At 43.8% G+C, this 19,728-nt stretch overlaps 1 protein-coding gene across 1 annotated transcript; it reads left to right on the top strand.

The window, feature by feature from the left end:
* Positions 1-962: 962 nt before the first annotated feature.
* On the top strand, positions 963-17,524 carry LOC123746600 (uncharacterized). The gene is made up of 12 exons (XM_069318376.1): positions 963-1,310; positions 1,371-1,476; positions 3,571-3,715; positions 6,526-6,651; positions 7,161-7,240; positions 8,553-8,677; positions 9,582-9,765; positions 12,763-12,881; positions 14,290-14,569; positions 14,791-14,965; positions 16,207-16,321; positions 16,528-17,524. Exons 3-12 carry the CDS (start codon positions 3,607-3,609, stop codon positions 16,751-16,753), a joined length of 1,539 nt encoding a protein of 512 aa, XP_069174477.1. The 5' UTR covers positions 963-1,310; positions 1,371-1,476; positions 3,571-3,606; the 3' UTR covers positions 16,754-17,524.
* Positions 17,525-19,728: the final 2,204 nt, after the last annotated feature.

Below are 19,728 nucleotides of genomic sequence, written 5' to 3'. Positions count from 1 at the left end.
TATATATATATATATATATATATATATATTATATATATTGTATATATATATATATATATATATATTATATATATATATTATATATATATTGTATATATATATATATATATATATATATATATTATATATATATTGTATATATATATATATATATATATATATATTATATATATATTGTATATATATTGTATATATATTGTATATATATGTATATATATATATTTTATATATATATATATATATATATATATATATATATATATATATATATATATATATATTGATTGGTGTATACTGGCAGCAGGTTTTCTTTCAAACATGTTTCATTGAATATGACCGCATATTCTGTATTTATTAATTTCTGGTTTAGGGCTTCTATCCCTTTAACTATTTTCTTAGCATCAGGGCTTAATTGAAATAGGAGTTCTCCAAAACTCATTTTCGTACTTTTAAGGTGAAGAAAAGAAGTGATTTACTATAGAGTGTATTACACTTATTTGTATAATTTGCACGACGTTTCGAACCTCCATGGTTCATTCTCAAGTGAACAGATCTTACAATACTAGTTGATTTTATACCCGCATTAGGTCAGGTGATAATACAATGAAGGTGAAAACATGGGGGGATACATAAGGCATAAACATAGGGGCTGCAGAAGGCTTATTGGCCCATACGAGGCATCTCCTATCCAAACACAAAGATTAATCCAGTGTAATTGGCCTGTTATGTTGGACATTGTCTTCTGTGTTGGCATCGATATGTTCTTGTCTTGTCCTTACTATATATATATATATATATTGTGTTAAGAAGTATATACTGCATAATTATACATTGTATAGTTATATACTGTGTTAATAATGATAATATTTTGAATTATATACTGTAGTGTGTTAAAAGGCGGAAGGGTTAGTATGGGAGCTGTGGCTTGGCTGCCCGCGGGTTGTGTAAGAGAGGAGCCACGCTCAGTTATCAGGCCGCGAGCACTAGGCTACAGCCTCTTTGTCATCCGGTGACGGGTCTCTGCCGACCGTCGCGCGGCATTTTCTCGGTCGGTCGACAGCTAGGAGACCGTCTCCTGTCCTCGGTCGTCAAACGTGTTTGTCGTCAGAATATTGTCTTTGGCTGCTGCAGGTCGTCGCCAGGGCAAGATTGTCTCCTGCAGGTCGTTTCCAGGCCAAGGTCGTCGTCTACATTCTTCACCAGGCTGCGGTCATCTCCAGGCCAAGGTTGTCATCTACAATCATCTCCAGGCCAAGGTTGTCATCTACAATCATCTCCAGGCCAAGGTTGTCATCTACAATCATCTCCAGGCCAAGGTTGTCATCTACAATCATCTCCAGGCCAAGGTTGTCATCTACAATCCTCACGAGACAAAGGTCGTCAGCTGCGGTCATCTCCAGGCCAAGGTCGTCAGCTACAATCCTCTCCACGCCGGGGTCGTCAGCTAGAGTTGCCGCCTAAGCACGGCGCATTAGCGTAAGTATTGTTTGAATTCTCCCCATTTACACTAAGACTTTAAGTTCGCCATTGGAAAATAGTGAGAAATTTATTTTTAGCTTAGAGCCGCTTCTAAATTATAGTATTTATGTATTTATGGACATTCTTCACACTGATGACATTACCATTGCAACATTATGGAACCGCCTACCCGCCGAAGCCGTATATGTTATAGTGCGTTGTTTTAAAATCTACCTGGAATAGATCATACAGGCAAATGGGGGGGAGGGGGTTTCCCTCGACAAGCCGCCGGCTTCGTGTCCTCGTCGAGGCCACTAGGGTTAGTGGCCATCAGGTAAATTATTAATAATGTTATCGATTTTACGAATCTGATGCTAATAATTATATGCATACTCACACACTGAAGCTTTAACGAGCTGAAATTGAAGGTTGTTCTCTATTAGCTCTATTGGTAGTGGTCGACGAAATCGGACTGCCGAAAGTTTCCGAGTTCGATTCTCGAGGTGGGTCAGGAGTTTTAGCACATTTCCTTTCACCTGATGTTCCTGATCGCTTAACAGTAAATAGATACCTGGGAATTAAGCAAAAATGGTATCATAGTTAAGAGGGCTGAACATTGAACATACGGGAAGCGAACAGTTCACAGTTATCAAGGAGAAATAGAATCAGGTTATCTTGAGGTTATCTTGAGATGATTTCGGGGCTTTTTTTTTAGTGTCCCCGCGGCCCGGTCCTCGACCAGGCCTCCACCCCCAGGAAGCAGCCTGTGACAGCTGACTAACTCCCAGGTACCTATTTACTGTTAGGTAACAGGGGCATTCAGGGTGAAAGAAACTTTGCCCATTTGTTTCTGCCTCGTGCGGGAATCGAACCCGCACCACAGAATTACGAGTCCTGCGCGCTATCCACCAGGCTACGAGAAATCACCACATTTCTCACCACCAGGTGAGAAATGATCACGCAGTAAAAAATAGAGATAGGTATATAAATGAAGTATTTCCTCAGTGAGCATGTGGAATGAGCCAGTGAACATGTGGAATGAGCCAGTGAACATGTAGAATGAGCCAGTGAGTATGTGGAATGAGCCAGTGAGCATGTAGAATGAGCCAGTGAGCATGTAGAATGAGCCAGTGAGTATGTGGAATGAGCCAGTGAGCATGTGGAATGAGCCAGTGAGTATGTAGGATGAGCCAGTGAGTATGTGGAATGAGTCAGTGAGCATGTGGAATGAGCCAGTGAGCATGTAGAATGAGCCAGTGAGCATGTAGAATGAGCCAGTGAGTATGTGGAATGAGCCAGTGAGCATGTGGAATGAGTCAGTGAGCATGTGGTAAATTATGTGAGCATGAGGAATGAGCCAGTGAGCATGTGGTAAATTATGTGAGCATGAGGAATGAGCCAGTGAGCATGTGGTAAATTATGTGAGCATGAGGAATGAGCTAGAAGAGGAAGCAGCTTATTTGAATGAGTCCAAGATGGACATAACAGCACATAAAGGCTGGTGGGCACTTCAAGAACAAGACGTCACTAAGGAAGCGACCCAAACAAATGACAAAGTTCGCTTCTGATAGACAGTTGGAGAAAGTTCTGGAGGTGACGGAGGTCAAAACCGTTAGTAGTTTCATAGCGTCTTAAACGACAGTCAAGACTGTCTTCTCCTGAGCGTTCACAGCGTCACTATACTAAATTGCCCGAACCCAACCTACCGGAGAACCCACGAACAGAAAACGGGACGTTTCGTCGAGCCGCAATGCCGCTTTGAATTCATCAGTGCCTTAGAGAAATATACATCATAAATACGATGTACTATTCAGAACAGGTTGCTCTAGTACTAGGAAAATGGGACCGTAACTCTAATCCGTAAAACGCATCCTGTGTAAAACTGTAACTCATCCTGTAATTACACGTAGCTAATTAAACTCCCACAAACACACACTAAAAGCCCCATATCACCCACACACAGGCAACGTAGAGTGTGGTCGCACCTCCACAGATCTCCAGTATCATCTATATACTGGTAATGGCTCCAAAGGGTCACCATTTACGGGCTATTCATGCCCGTGCCACCTTTTTGGGTGGGATAATGTTCATCAATCAATCAATCACACACAGGGGGTGCCATCCACATGACGGCTTGCCTGTATCGGGATGTTCAGCACCTTCGCTGCCCTCCTGGCTGCCACCCACCACCTGGCTGCCACCCACCTCCTGGCTGCCACCCACCTCATGTTCGCCGCATATGCTGTACTAGGTGAAGGTGAGTTAGTACTCTAGGAGTTACCTGTGTCCCGGCAGCCTCCGGCCCGCCGACACTGGTTTATCTATGTGTTCCCAAAACTTTGCTTCTAATTTAGATTTGATTAGATTTTTATTTGAGAGAGAGAGAGAGAGAAAGGAGAGAGAGAGAGAGAAAGGAGAGAGAGAGAGAGAAAGGGGAGAGAGAGAGAGAGAGAGAGAGAGAGAGAGAGAGAGAGAGAGAGAGAGAGAGAGAGAGAGAGAGAGAGAGAGAGAGAGAGAGAGAGAGAGAGAGAGAGAGAGAGAGAGAGAGAGAAAGGAGAGAGAGAGAGAGAGAGAGAGAGAGAGAGAGAGAGAGAGAGAGAGAGAGAGAGAGAGAGAGAGAGAGAGAGAGAGAGAGAGAGAGAGGGAGGAAGGAAAGAGAGGAAGGTCAGAGATAGAGAGATATCTGTGGTGAAGTGGTGGATAACTTTCAGTATCTCAAACTAAACGGGCTTTCTGTTCCCGAACGCGGTAGGCCTATACGTACAGTATATACGCCCTCTATCACATAAAACAAAATACAATTATTTACAACAGCTGCAACATAAATAAGATGTTGTGCAATAAACAAGTGAAATTCACGATACGCAGATTGGCTTTCCGTTGTCGGGGACAGGAAGCCTGTTACGTTTATCGAGATCGCCCCCTCACAGGCCAACGACTGACCTTCCCTAGGATGCAACCCACAACAGTCGAATAACTCTACTAACTGCTATAAGTGAACAGTAGCAGCTGGGGGTAAGGGAATGTTACCCCGCAAACGTCTGCCCTGTCCGGGAATCGAACCCAGTAAGCATAGATTCAGATCAAATCGCATTACCTACCACGCCATAGGGCCCAGCTATAGGATATGCCACAAGTTACCATGGTATCCTGTGGTGTGCTTATCAGGGCTCGCCTCTCCACGTCCTGTGTGGACATCTACTGCTGAAACTCGTCATGTCAACATACACTAACTTTCATATTTCTTGTATTGTTCAACTTTCATCTCTATTAAAAACGGAATAAAGTGCCGAAGCCTGAACAAATTAGGAGGAACCGAAGCCTAGCCAGATCAGAAGGAATAAGAAAGCAATTGAGAGTTTAACATATTAATTATTTACCCAAAACTCATACAGGGATGATTGTGGAATACTCACAAAGGTAAATTAAGATTTAACAAAACTGGATTCATCGTATGAGTTACAATGGCGTTTAACTAATTACAAATATGTAAAATAATGACTAAAACTTCCTCGATAAAAAATGAACACAGACTTCGACCCGTTAAATCAACTGTATGAGTATCTTGTTTATAGTAATGATTTCAAATGAAGTTCACTTTCATTTTCCTCGCCTGAGGTGAGAAAACATGGCACCCAACTTCTGGCACTGCCATCACTTCTGGCATTACATTCCGTGACGTGACTAAGAAAATAGGGACGAATGGCACGTATTGAACCATGACTGGTCGAGGTGAAAATCAATCTCAAGGAGCTCAATGATGCAATATGAGAGTCTAATTGGCTTTTGGTAGCTGATCTCAAGTGATCTTTTGGTAGCCCATCTCTGTGAGAACTGTTGTAATTGCTTCATGTTGATAGTATACTGGCTTCTTCTTCTTGAAGAAGAAGAAATAGCAAAGTTCTAGGGGCCAGCAGTTACGCAAATACTTACGAATGTGTACATCTTTCCTCAATCTTTGATGGCTTTGGTTACATTTATTAAACAGTTTATAAGCATGAAAACTTGCCAATCAACTGTTGTTATTGTTATAAACAGCCTCCTGGTGCTTCGGAGCTCATTAACTGTTTAATAGTTGTAAACAAAGCCGCCAAAGATTAAGAAAAGATGTACAGGTTCGTAAGTGCTTGCGTAAGTGCTTTCATGAATCTGGCTCTAGATCTGTTTACAGTTGACGGCGGTGCTTTTGAAAGCAATTCGCTGATGGGAAATGTAACTTTCACGCCACAAATATTGGTTAAGCTACTGGAGGCCGTTCGTGCTCACCCCGTTCTCTTGATTTACCACAATGTACAAAATAAAAAGTTGCAGCCTAACCAGAAACGTACGCACCCATGTAACCCCCCTAACCTTACCTGCCGATGCATTAAAAACGGGTATTCTTCATTAGTTGCCCTATTGGGTCCTTGATAAAGCTAACAGAGTTACTGTCCCGGACAAGGGACACCATAACTAGGATTTCATGAGCTGGGAAGGATTCTGTATGTGGTATGAGGATCTAGACGTTTGTGGAAGTCACAAAGTAAGATTAATCTGTTTTATCCGTCACTTATGGATAAATGGGTAGGAGTGGAAACCATCTAATTTTCCACTATATAACCATCTTTTCAAACTTTAGTCAATTAAAGAAATGTTCGTGTAACGACAAACTTTAATTTTACATTTTATTGTGATTAGGCTAATGCTTCTCCATTCAATGAAAGTGAGAAACGGAGTTTTATAATGACTGCTGATAATATTAATATAAGTAATATTTTAGTCATAAACTATACAAACGAACATGTTACAGAGGTGACTAGACCACACACTACGAAGTGAAGGGACGACGACGTTTCTGTCCGTCTTGGACCATTCTCAAGTCGCTTGTGAAGACTTGATTCTCACAATCGACTTGAGAATGGTCCAGGACGGACCGAAACGTCGTCGTCCCTTCACTTTCTAGTGTATAGTCTGGTCAACATTTGTTCAGCCACGTTACTGTGACTCATCATCTGCATATTACAGTGGTTTCATAATAATGAATCTCGTGACAATCTGGTGAGAGCCTCAAGAATCTACTCCTTACAGCTTCACCGTGTGAAAGAAACATCACTGTAGAGACGTGTGTAAGGAACATCACTGTAGAGACATCTGTCACCCCTACCACCGATGCCTACACCTATCGTCTTCACTTGAGTCCACAATGTCTCGCATGTGAGTCCTATAGAGCCTTCCCGTGTCTCTAGTTAAGCCTGAGCGCCTCACTTTGCTCCTCGATCGAGTAAATCCAGGCGGTCCACCGTATTGCAAAGTGTATATGTACTATTGCTTCAAGGTACTGCCAAGTGAGTCCATGTGCTCACTTGGGTACTATCCTCAGTCCTCAGTCAGCATCTTCCTTTCCTTCACATTTGATTCCTCATTGATTTCCTCAATTATCCATTAATATAGTATCTTTCATATCCATTGACATAAATGTCCTCATTAGCAGTTATCTGTCGTATATTGTCCATCCCTTTCGTTTCCTGCGGTGGTCTGACGTCCAACTATGCCCCCCTTTTTGTCCATTCCTACTGTCTTCTGTCAACCGTTATCGTCTCCCTTTTATCACCTATCGACGCCTGTCGTTGTCTGTCGACATCTGTTGTCGTTTGTCGATGCTTGTTGTCGTCTGTCGACCCCAGTCATCCAGCACCAGGAGTTAATTTTTCTTTCTCTAACAGGTGCCGCAAACAGGAGCTGGGAGATAGAGGTTGTCGGATGCGATGACCAAAGGGTTATGGAAACCTACAAAGGCAAAAGGGTAAGGTATTTGAGAACTTTTCCTGGGACGGGAGAAACTGGAGCCACACAGGTGGAACAGGGGCTGGGACAGGATATAGTGGAGTGCCCCAGGAATCTGTCCTCAGTCCTTGATTGTTTTTTACCATATATATATATAAACGATTTAAAAATATAACTGAAAAGCAACATTTACCAAATTAATAAGTTAATACTAAAAAAAAAGCGGGAAATAAATGTAGAACACTCATAATCGTAACGATCGAGACGAGTTATACGAACTTTTACAATGAACAAAACATGGGCAAATGTAGTTTAATCCTGTTGACCGTAGGTCTCCAGGACTTAGACATAAACTGAATGCTAAGCTCCAGGGCTTAGACATAAACTGAATGCTAAGCTCCAGGGCTTAGACATAAACTGAACAACGTTATAAATGTAAAATCTAAACGTGATAAATATCTGAGTTTCATAAACAACAATTCTTCATATTTATCTTGACCATGTTAGACCCCATTTAAATTATGCAGTTCAGTTAATAGAATGAACAAAGGATAAAAAAGGCACTTAGATTTCTGCCGGTAAATCCCGGGTATTAGGAATCTCCACTGCACGAAGCAAAGATAATGGGAAGACATTCAACGTTCGTTTTACAATGTCTGGGACAGGAAGCCTGTTAGCCTATCGAGGTCCCCCAAGGTTGACTTACTGACCCTCCCCAGGATACAACACCCACAACAGTTGCCTAATTCCAGGGATTTACTGCTAGGCGAACAGAGGCATCAGGTGAAAGGAAATAACCCGTGTGACTATCTTGAGATAATTTCGGGGCTTTAGTGTCCCCACGGCCCGGTCCTCGACCAGGCCTCCACCCCCAGGAAGCAGCCCGTGACAGCTGACTAACACCCAGGTACCTATTTTACTGCTAGGTAACAGGGGCATAGGGTGAAAGAAACTCTGCCCATTGTTTCTCGCCGGTGCCCGGGATCGAACCCGGGACCACAGGATCACAAGTCCAGCGTGCTGTCCGCTCGGCCGACCGGCTCCCCAACGGCCATAGGCACTAGGCCATAGACAACTATTTATATACAAGGTGTATTTATATGTATTTACCAGAAGATACACTTCAGGTATATATATACTTGGTTGTGAGAGTACATAACATTGACGTTCTTACATTCTTGCAAAGCCACAAACACACACACAAACGTTACAAAACGTTAGAATAACTAGGCTACAAACGTTAGAATAACTTTAATCACTCATATTTATATATAACAACTATAATCAATCATCTTGAAATTAGTAAAGGTGATGAATGTTTTGGTGGGCAGGAGGAGGGCCGGATGTGTGGGCTGAAGAAGGGCTGCAAGAGGCTTCGGGCGGACGGCGTCTTCTCCAGGACCTTCACCACCGGCGGCACTCATGTACCTCTTCAGGTCTCTATCCTCCAGTTCAAGTGAGTGAATGGCACTTATACGGCACTTTAGTTTAGTTCATTTACCCCCATACCCATCTTGTGGGCGGTAGCGGAAAGGGTTACAAAGGTACATTAATGGCCTCAGGGACTGAACCCCATAATTCATTTATCATGCACCCCATACCCATCTTGTGGGCGGTAGTGAGAGAGGTTACAAAGGCACATTAATGGGCTCAGGGACCGAACCCCATAATTCATTTATCATGCACCCCATACCCATCTTGTGGGCGGTAGTGAGAAGGGTTACAAAGGCACATTAATGGGCTCAGGGACTGAACCCCATAATTCATTTAGCTAAGCAAGGTATACAATGTTGATTTATACGGCAGTGTTCGTGTCTCTTCGTTTTCCTGTATTTGTTTTATTTTTTGTAAATAAAACTGTTTAGCTTGTTTTGTTTTTCTTTTAGAGCTGTTTTGTATTTGTCCCGTTTGGTTTATTTGTTATGCGTGTTTTATTTTAATTTACAGCTGTTCTGTGAGTGTTTTTACCGTTGTCTTTTACATTTGTTATGTATATATATCCCGTTTTTCTTTACGGATATATATATTTTCAATACATTTAGCCTCTATGAGATAGCCCTTAAACTCAACATCAAACCAGTAACAACACCATTCACACCAACGATCACATTCACTCCAAAAATCTACCACTTACGGGCTATTCATGCCCGTGCCACCTTTTGCGGGGGCTTAATTAATCTTCATTTATCAATCTACAACACCAATAATTGTCCATACATATAACAACATGTATATTTCAATGAACAAATCCACAAGGGCCGTGACGAGGGTTCGAACCTTGTGGATTTGTTCATTGATACATAGGCTATTGTGATTTCTGTGTGTACATGTATATTTTTAACATAATTCTTAACGTACAGTGCCACCCGTCTTGAGCTGGCACTAAAGTCTGACCCTCGGGTGAGGTCGTGGGACCTGTACGTCAGCCGCTGTGAGGCTGGAAACACAGGCAGATGTACTAAAGAAACTATCCACAACGTCGGCAGCGCCACCCATCTTCTCTACCACAACACCTTCTCCCGTCGCTTCTGTTACTACTTCCAGGTTAGTGGCCCAGGTGGTGGCTGGTAAGTGTTTGCTGTTGGTACCTCCAGGTTAGTGGCCCAGGTGGTGGCTGGTAAGTGTTTGCTGTTGGTACTTCCAGGTTAGTGGCCCTGGTGGTGGCTGTTAGGTGTTTGCTGCTGGTACTTCCAGGTTAGTGGCCCTGGTGGTGGCTGTTAGGTGTTTGCTGCTGGTACTTCCAGGTCAGTGGCCCTGGTGGTGGCTGGTAAGTGTTTGCTGCTGGTACTTCCAGGTTAGTGGCCCTGGTGGTGGCTGGTAAGTGTTTGCTGCTGGTACTTCCAGGTTAGTGGCCCTGGTGGTGGCTGATAAGTGTTTGCTGCTGGTACTTCCAGGTCAGTGGCCCTGGTGGTGGCTGATAAGTGTTTGCTGCTAGTACTTCCAGGTTAGTGGCCCTGGTGGTGGCTGATAAGTGTTTGCTGCTAGTACTTCCAGGTTAGTGGCCCTGGTGGTGGCTGATAAGTGTTTGCTGCTTGTACTTCCAGGTCAGTGGCCCTGGTGGTGGCTGATAAGTGTTTGCTGCTGGTACTTCCAGGTTAGTGACCCTGGTGGTGGCTGATAAGTGTTTGCTGCTTGTACTTCCAGGTCAGTGGCCCTGGTGGTGGCTGATAAGTGTTTGCTGCTGGTACTTCCAGGTTAGTGGCCCTGGTGGTGGCTGATAAGTGTTTGCTGCTGGTACTTCCAGGTTAGTGACCCTGGTGGTGGCTGATAAGTGTTTGCTGCTGGTCCTCCAGGTCAGTGGCCCTGGTGGTGGCTGATAAGTGTTTGCTGCTGGTCCTCCAGGTCAGTGGCCCTGGTGGTGGCTGATAAGTGTTTGCTGCTGGTACTTCCAGGTTAGTGGCCATGGTGGTGGCTGGTAAGTGCTGCTGGTCCTCCAGGTCGGAGGCCCTGGTGGTGGCTGGTAAGTGCTGCTGGTCCTCCAGGTCGGAGGCCCTGGTGCTTGCCTGGTAATGGTTTGGTGTTGGGCTTATGGCTTATTAACATCTCCGGGAGGGTTACAAAGGCCATCACCAAATCCTATCTAACCTAACCAACAGTTAGTTTACTGTGGTCCTGCACACAGTTTACCGTGGTCCTGCACACAGTTTACTGTGGTCCTGCACACAGTTTACCGTGGTCCTGCACACAGTTTACCGTGGTCCTGCACACAGTTTACTGTGGTCCTGCACACAGTTTACCGTGGTCCTGCACACAGTTTACCGTGGTCCTGCACTCAGTTTACCGTGGTCCTGCACACAGTTTACTGTGGTCCTGCACACAGTTTACCGTGGTCCTGCACACAGTTTACCGTGGTCCTGCACACAGTTTACCGTGGTCCTGCACACAGTTTACCGTGGTCCTGCACACAGTTTACCGTGGTCCTGCACACAGTTTACCGTGGTCCTGCACACAGTTTACCGTGGTCCTGCACTCAGTTTACCGTGGTCCTGCACACAGTTTACTGTGGTCCTGCACACAGTTTACCGTGGTCCTGCACACAGTTTACCGTGGTCCTGCACACAGTTTACCGTGGTCCTGCACACAGTTTACCGTGGTCCTGCACACAGTTTACCGTGGTCCTGCACTCAGTTTACCGTGGTCCTGCACACAGTTTACTGTGGTCCTGCACACAGTTTACCGTGGTCCTGCACACAGTTTACCGTGGTCCTGCACACAGTTTACCGTGGTCCTGCACACAGTTTACCGTGGTCCTGCACACAGTTTACCGTGGTCCTGCACACAGTTTACCGTGGTCCTGCACACAGTTTACTGTGGTCATGCACACAGTTTACCGTGGTCCTGCACACAGTTTACCGTGGTCCTGCACACAGTTTACCGTGGTCCTGCACACAGTTTACCGTGGTCCTGCACACAGTTTACCGTGGTCCTGCACACAGTTTACCGTGGTCCTGCACACAGTTTACCGTGGTCCTGCACACAGTTTACCGTGGTCCTGCACACAGTTTACTGTGGTCCTGCACACAGTTTACCGTGGTCCTGCACACAGTTTACCGTGGTCCTGCACACAGTTTACCGTGGTCCTGCACACAGTTTACTGTGGTCCTGCACACAGTTTACCGTGGTCCTGCACACAGTTTACCGTGGTCCTGCACACAGTTTACCGTGGTCCTGCACACAGTTTACCGTGGTCCTGCACACAGTTTACCGTGGTCCTGCACACAGTTTACCGTGGTCCTGCACACAGTTTACTGTGGTCCTGCACACAGTTTACCGTGGTCCTGCACACAGTTTACCGTGGTCCTGCACACAGTTTACCGTGGTCCTGCACACAGTTTACCGTGGTCCTGCACACAGTTTACCGTGGTCCTGCACACAGTTTACCGTGGTCCTGCACACAGTTTACTGTGGTCCTGCACACAGTTTACCGTGGTCCTGCACACAGTTTACCGTGGTCCTGCACACAGTTTACCGTGGTCCTGCACACAGTTTACTGTGGTCCCGGACATATAGTTCACAACCAATGTAAACTTTCGTGTACGTAAAATGGAAGCGGGGCTGCACTGTTCTGTTCGCGGACAGCAGCATCAGATGAAAGGAAACACGCTCCAAAATCTGGAGCTCCAGATTTAATAATTATAATCATTGATTGTGTCGGGAGACAGGAAGCCAGGTACTGTACATGTTAGGCTTATACCGAGGTCTCCTCCCCCCTTAAGGTCGAATTACTGGATGCAACCCCACAACAAATACTAACTCCTGGGTACCTATTTACTGCTAGGTGGACAGGGGCATGAGGAGAAAGGAAACGCGCCCATCTGTTTCTGTGCCGTCTGGGATTTGAACCCGGAATTATCGATTGTAAGTCAAGAACGAACCAGACTGTAACCTCTCCTTTTATTAGGTTTAGGAACTTCCTGTTCCTAAATCGAATGCGAGACCCTCCAATTGTGAATGTATTGGGCCAATCGGCCTTCCGTAGTCTTCTATATATTGCTCTCACCAACACTCACAACCTCTCAGTAACGTGCCTTCTGCCCACAGCTACAGCCTGTGAGTCATGACCCCAACTGTGAGCTATCGTCCTCCATCAGGAAGTTCCCGAGTAAAACCTGTCTCAACCCTTCCGCGCCTACTGCAGCCTCGTCGCCGTCTCCGAAAGGGTGAGCGAGTGGGTCTTTTGTCCGTATCTGCGGTGGGTCGCCTTAATGCTCACTGGAGTATCTTGAAATATATAGTTTTATGTATTTATATCTGTATTTGTCACATGCACGAAGGCTAGGCAACAATACTTCAGTACTTGAACGTGCATGGATGTGTGAGCTTAATTTATACGTGTTGGCAGCTCTCTCTAGTGGCATTGATCTTGATGGATAGGCTCTTCAACCCTGTCCTCAAGAAGGAAATCCGCTCACGGGAATGGATTGAAAACGACTACATATTTAGTGCTATCATCTATACTCTATCCATGGTCAGGTTAGGTTAAGGTTACTTTAGATTGGGTTAGGTTTCATTACCTTTGGTTATGTTTCATTACGTTTGGTTATGTAAATATGGTGTATTATTGACGACAGTGTGACATATGGAATTTACAAACTATTTAAGTGTACCCAAGAATTCCGTTTACAAGTCAAATTCTTCAAAGAAAACCTTTTCAGCATACAACTGTTATATTTTAACCAACGATTTATAGTACAATAAAGTTATAACTTGATAATAATCTCTATATAGAACAAGAGTTAACTTGCCAGCTTACTTGTAGACTATTACTGGAACCGTAATATGCTTTCAGACCCTCACAAATATCTAGATAACTATACAGGTGGTTTGAGGGAGGTGTGGTCTCTCATAGTCATTGATTTGCTCTGAGGTTATCTTGAGGTTATCTTGAGGTTATCTTGAGGTTATCTTGAGATGATTTCGGGGCTTTAGTGTCCCCGCGGCCCGGTCTTCGACCAGGCCTCCACCCCCAGGAAGCAGCCCGTGACAGCTGACTAACACCCAGGTACCTATTTTACTGCTAGGTAACAGAGGCATAGGGTGAAAGAAACTCTGCCCATTGTTTCTCGCCGGCGCCCGGGATCGAACCCCGGACCACAGGATCACAAGTGCAGTGTGCTGTCCGCTCGGCCGACCGACTCTTCCATAATATTAAAATAATAATAATAATAATATTTTTGTGTTTATTCATAAATATTTATTGAGTTGTGTATACAAGATGGGTATGGGGTGCATAATAAATAAATTAAACTAAAACTTTCTTAATATAAAGTATGAGCAGGGAAATATTGAATGTGCTCATCGTCAACTTTTGTTCAGGCAGTGTTTAGACTTTTTAAGAGGCTGGGACTAATCCTTGTGCGTTTTCGATGTATTAATACTATACTTGGCTAAGGTAAAAAGAGTATTAGGAATTCTTAAGAATGTTTACGCGTTCTTGACGTCTTGTAATGACACATTATGCCCCAATTACAACGTAAAGATGATAGGCTGCTCTGTGCTATTCATGTCACAGTAATAGTATATTAACTTGATAATCTATAACGCACAACATACCGTGTTTCTCTATAGGTGGTTGACAGGATGGGTGGGCCTGGGCGTGGTGGGCGTAGCTGCTGTCCAGGGCGGTCTGGCGGCGGCCATTTATTTCAGGTGCCGGATAATACCTGGTGGCCATCGTCAGGAGGCGGAGTTGAGCAAGGTGCCCCACCACCAGCAGCAGCAGCAGCAACAGCAGCGGCAGCAGCAGCAGCGGCTAACTATAGTGCTCCTGTACGCTGAAGACGACCCATCAAACCTCCGGCAGGTGGCTCGCCTAGCCACCTGGCTCACTCACCACCTGGGATGCCAGGTAGGTTCTGTGCTCAGCTGGGCTGTTACACAGCCAATATACCACAGTACACACATATGCCTCTGGCTAATTCTCCCAAATAAAACTTTTCGTCTGATAATGAGACCAAGTCGAGAGAAGGTACTCTTAGCGTATCCTAGTATCAATTACACTCAACTAACTGGTAGTTGGCCGGAGAATGTGGCTCTTTCTGACTCTAGGCGTGATTGTTGTGCCCGCAGGTGTACGATATATACGACAAGGTTGGGAAGGTGGAGCAGACAAGCGACCCGTGCCAGTGTCTGCTGGGGCACCTCGCCGCCGCCTCCAGCAGCGCCTCCAGGAGGGTTGTGTTGGTGGTGTCCCCAGCGCTCACCGCCGTCATGAAGGCAGTGCTGGAGGGCCGAGCTGACCAAGGTGAGACTGTTGGTACACTCTAGAATGTCTCGAAGGTGAACGAATGAGGACAAATATGCCAGTACCTAAACATTTACAAGGATGTATAGTTTTTTGTAAAAAGTGTAAATAGTGCTTCTTGCAAACCTACTAGCACATATTCCTTTATTAGTGAAGTTATTATAGTAATGTTAAAGAAAGTATGAGATTGTGGAAGGTAATGAGAGTATGGTATTGTGGAAGAGTAGTGGCGTAGTGAAAGACAGTAATCTGTCAAGCAAGGTAGCTGCTTAATGAGATAGGAGGAATAGCATTTGGGGTGTTAGTTCTGGGTACTGGTACGGTGAGACTCGTAGTTCCAACCCGTCCTCGACTCAAGTCCATTCCATCCAGCGGTCGACCCCACAGACGCATTCATAAATTTTTACATTCTGTTCAGTCAAAACGGGAATTTTCTCAAATATAAATTAATATTATAATATATTAGCATATTGTGGATATATAGGCATAGGTTAGGTTAGGTGTTTAGGTTCTGTTGGCGATTATTTGTATTTGTAGTATATGTGTGAAGCATTTACAGCGTTGTGGTTCGAACAAAATTCGTCAGTGAAGCACTTGTTCCAGAAGTGTTCGAACGAAATCAGATGCGAGTCGTGTGTAAACCGTTTTTCAGTCATAAACGGGTTGTGTTTCTGATGACCATTGGCAGTAATAAATAGGTTATTGGGAGTTAGTTGACTGTAGTGGGTCGCATTCTGGAAAACGTTGGTTCAAGGCAGTGGTTCTCAACCCGTGGTAGATAAATGTTTTCTGGTGAGTCTCTGAACCTAAATTCAGAGTACTAGTATGTCTGAGTAATCGAGAATTTGCAAGTATCTTAATTATGATTTTTTCAATTATGACGTGTGGCAGAGGCGGGGGGGTTTACAGGTCTTTTGAATATTACAAAATAGGGCTAGTAAAACAAAAATTCGAAACCATTGGTACATAGGGAAGACCTCGATAAACCTAACATTACTTCAGTTTAAAAATACAGATAGACAAATCCTCAATGGGAGGACCTTTGAAAAGCCGTCGGCTTCCAGTCCCCGTTGAGGCCACTTTGGAGATAGTTGCCCTCAGATAAAGTCAGGTAAAATGCGCTTTTTGTCCTCAACAGCGGAAACCACGACATAAGTGATACCGTCCTCTGCCTAGTGCCCACTGGTGAGGGCGTCTCTCGCGCCAAACTAAATGATCTTGTGTGTTTACTCTCCTGACAGCTATGGATGGGGTCCCTCCTGCCAAAAGACACCACACTAGCCTCTTGACAGCAGCTCTTAAGAGATTACTCGAACAGGACCTCGTCAGGAATTACCGTCGAGTGTTCGTCGTCAGGTAAGTCTTATGTTTTGCAGCGAAGAGCAACAATTGTCATTATGGCTCTCAGGTTGGGGGTACATTTATGCCCCGAGAAGCGCACTTGTAGCTTTGAGGTACGCATACATTATTGGGTTAATGGAACACTGATTAATTTAGATGCACAGCTTTAAACTAATAGTTGCTTACAACAACTTAGTAACGTGCATATTAATCCTGCACAGCTTGCACACGGAGACGGAAGTATCGCAGACGGAGAAGACACTAACAGAGAAAACAAAACCGCATACCAAAGTTACAAAAGAAGTAGAGAACAAACAGTGTGAGGCAGACGCCAACATCGACCTATTAGTGGAGCACCGGCGCTACATCCTTCCCCATCACCAGCAGCAGCTGGCAGCTGCTATCTTGGAGGACAAAATGGCTCTGGAGCCGCTGATGATGGTATGAGTAGTGCCCCCTGCAGGGCCACCCAAGCAAGGGTGTGTGGGGCTCCTATAACACAAAGACATGTATTGTATACATTACGGGCTATTCATGCCCGTGTCACCTCTTGGGTGGCTTACCTTTGGAGCGAGTATATTATTGGGATAATCTACTCACTACACATCACAGGAAAAAGGTTATCATGTATAACCAAACTCAATTACGGGCTCACCATAGCCCGTGCTACATGGACACTTCGTCCTGAGTAGCTAAAGCTTTAACAACAACTCGCTACACCTTCAACAATCAATCAATTGCATACACACAGACTAGAACTTCTACAGCACATGCGTAGACTTTCACATGTGACAAGACCCACTATCCACAAGAAGTTGGTCAATACTTGTGATAAAATTAATGTAAATATGTAGTCAAAGAAGTACAAATTATATACTATACGAACTACAAACTGTATAAAGTATTTAAACATTCTAAACACGTTGACCTCGTCCATATCCAGGCTACTAGAGATGGCGGCCCTCGGCTAAAAACTTAGTTCAATGTTTTTATTATATGTTTCCGAGAGGGTCATCATCAGACAAGGGGATGTGAATACAATGTCTACATAGTATTTATATTTTGTACAGTCACTAATAATGTTGACATGTAGCGTTTTGGGCAAAATTCATGTGGTTTTGCAGCAAATGAAAATATTAAAAGATGGCAATAAACCCATCAAGACTATGTAGCACCGGCAGCAAATGATAGCTTTAACTAATAAACTTTAATATTATATTTTAATTTTCATTACCATTAATCAAAATATGAAAACTTGAATGCATACATGACATAATTTGGCAGATTCATTAGGGATTAAATACATAACTAATGTACACATAAGAAAAACATTTTGGTACCCCTGAATCAGAGAATTTGCTAGTGACATTAATGTTATATTGAATCAAAGTTGGTAATGTTGATTCTACGTTCAGTTAAGGTTACTTGAGCATACTGTTATCACCTGGTTAAGTCATATTATATTGTATTAATTAAGGTATATTTAAACACTGTTTCTTACATTCCCATTACGTACTTGGTAGTAATGAATGACCACTATTTTCCTTCAAGTCAAGAAGAGTTCTTTGAATATTTCAAGTTCTTGATTTACTTTTTTTTATCACAGCTATACTGTAGTTGGCGGGCAATTTTCAACAACTGATATTTAATCAGTTGGGTCCGGGTAGTACAGGTAGTACAGTCGGGTTCGTTCTCGATGCACAATTGAGAATTCCAGGTTCGAATCATAGGCGGAACAGAAATGGTTGGGTACATTTCCTTTCACCTAATGCCTCTGTTCACCTAGCAGCAAGTAGGTACTCACGAGTTAATCAGCTTGTTGTGGGGTTGCATATTGGGCAGTCAGTAATTCGGCCTTGGGGGAGGGGCATAGATAAAATCCTAACGTGTATGAATACACTCTGGCTTCCTGTCCCCCGACACAGTAAACTATAATTGTTGCCACCAGTGGTGGCTTGTTTATTGCTCACCCCACATACTCATCCTGTGAGTGATAGCACAAGAGGGTTACAGAGGGCACAAACGGTCTTGCCCAGATCTCTGCAGAGATTTTACACTAACATTTAAAATTTATCTACAAGCAACGTAACAAGAATTATAGCTAACAACAATTAGCTTCTTGCACTGCAACAGTGACATACATGTCACTGCACTAGGAAGTAATGTGGTGGAGGCTGCCTCCATACACAGATTCAAATGTAGTTATGGGGGAGCTGGTCGGCCGAGCGGACAGCACGCTGGACTTGTGATCCTGTGGTCCTGGGTTCGATCCCAGGCGCCGGCGAGAAACAATGGGCAGAGTTTCTTTCACCCTATGCCCCTGTTACCTAGCAGTAAAATAGGTACCTGGGTGTTAGTCAGCTGTCACGGGCTGCTTCCTGAGGGTGGAGGCCTGGTCGAGGACTGGGCCACGGGGACACTAAAAAGCCCCGAAATCATCTCAAGATAAGATGGAGCATGAGAAGCTCAGGAATCTGTACACCAGTAGAATGACGGTTGAGAGGCGGGACCAAAGAGCCAGAGCTCAAACCCCCGCAAGCACAACTAGGTGAACGCATGTAGAAAATGGTGAGAGGTGACTGCATTTCAAACGATTCTTCGCGGCGGGGATCGTATTCCAGGGACCTGCCTGAAAAGCTACGAGTACTAGTGGCTGTACAAGAATGTAACAACTCTTGTATATATCTAAAAAAAAAAAAAAAAAAAAAAAAATCTCGAGTAGATCTATTTTGGCATGATGCCCGAGAAGTTTTTTTATTTATGCATGTGTATATTTAATTGTACAGTACAGCCTCTCATTTTCATAGTACGACACAATTATAATAATATTTTATTAATAAGATGTTATTACAGTGGTTACTTAGTTTTGTACAGTAGATTTTATAATTGATATAAATAATTACAGTACTTTAATTGTACATTTAATCAGACAAAGTAACTTAAAGGCTCTTCATATTAAGGTACTGTATATTAAATAGATTGCAATATAGTTTGCCTATATAATTAACAATAAATTTCCCCAACTTAAACACTGTACCAGCAATGCGAATGACGTATATGTCCTCTTCCAAGAAATGAATACAATGTATATAATAAATTAATTAGTAAATGAAAATACTGTACTGTGAAAATATTTAAGATAAAATGGGTGTATACATAGAGGTGTGCTCCATTTCTCAGTGGATATACACTGAAAGTAATTATCTCAATAAGAATAATAAGGAGCCTGACAGCTGAAGTGAGTGGACAGCACTCGGGTTTCGCAGTCCTGAGGTTCCGGGTTCGATCCCCGGTGGAGGCGGAAACAAATGGGCAGAGTTTCTTTCACCCTGATGCTCTTGTTCACCGAGCAGTAAATAGGTACCAGGGAGTTAGACAGCTGTTACAGGCTGCTTCCTGGGGATGTGTAACAAAAAGGAGGC

Source organism: Procambarus clarkii, chromosome 90 (assembly GCF_040958095.1).
Source record: "Procambarus clarkii isolate CNS0578487 chromosome 90, FALCON_Pclarkii_2.0, whole genome shotgun sequence".
In the NCBI taxonomy this organism is placed as follows: Eukaryota; Metazoa; Arthropoda; class Malacostraca; order Decapoda; family Cambaridae; genus Procambarus; species Procambarus clarkii.
The sequence above is the reverse complement of the archived record's forward strand: the minus strand, read 5'-3'. Positions and strand labels throughout refer to the sequence as shown.

Coding starts and splice junctions, on each gene's coding strand:
- LOC123746600 (XM_069318376.1), top strand. CDS start 3,607: ATGTTCAGCACCTTCGCTGCCCTCCTGGCTGCCACCCACCACCTGGCT. Junction 6,652..7,160: donor GAGTCCACAATGTCTCGCAT/GTGAGTCCTATA, acceptor TTTCTCTAACAG/GTGCCGCAAACAGGAGCTGG. Junction 16,322..16,527: donor CGTCGAGTGTTCGTCGTCAG/GTAAGTCTTATG, acceptor AATCCTGCACAG/CTTGCACACGGAGACGGAAG.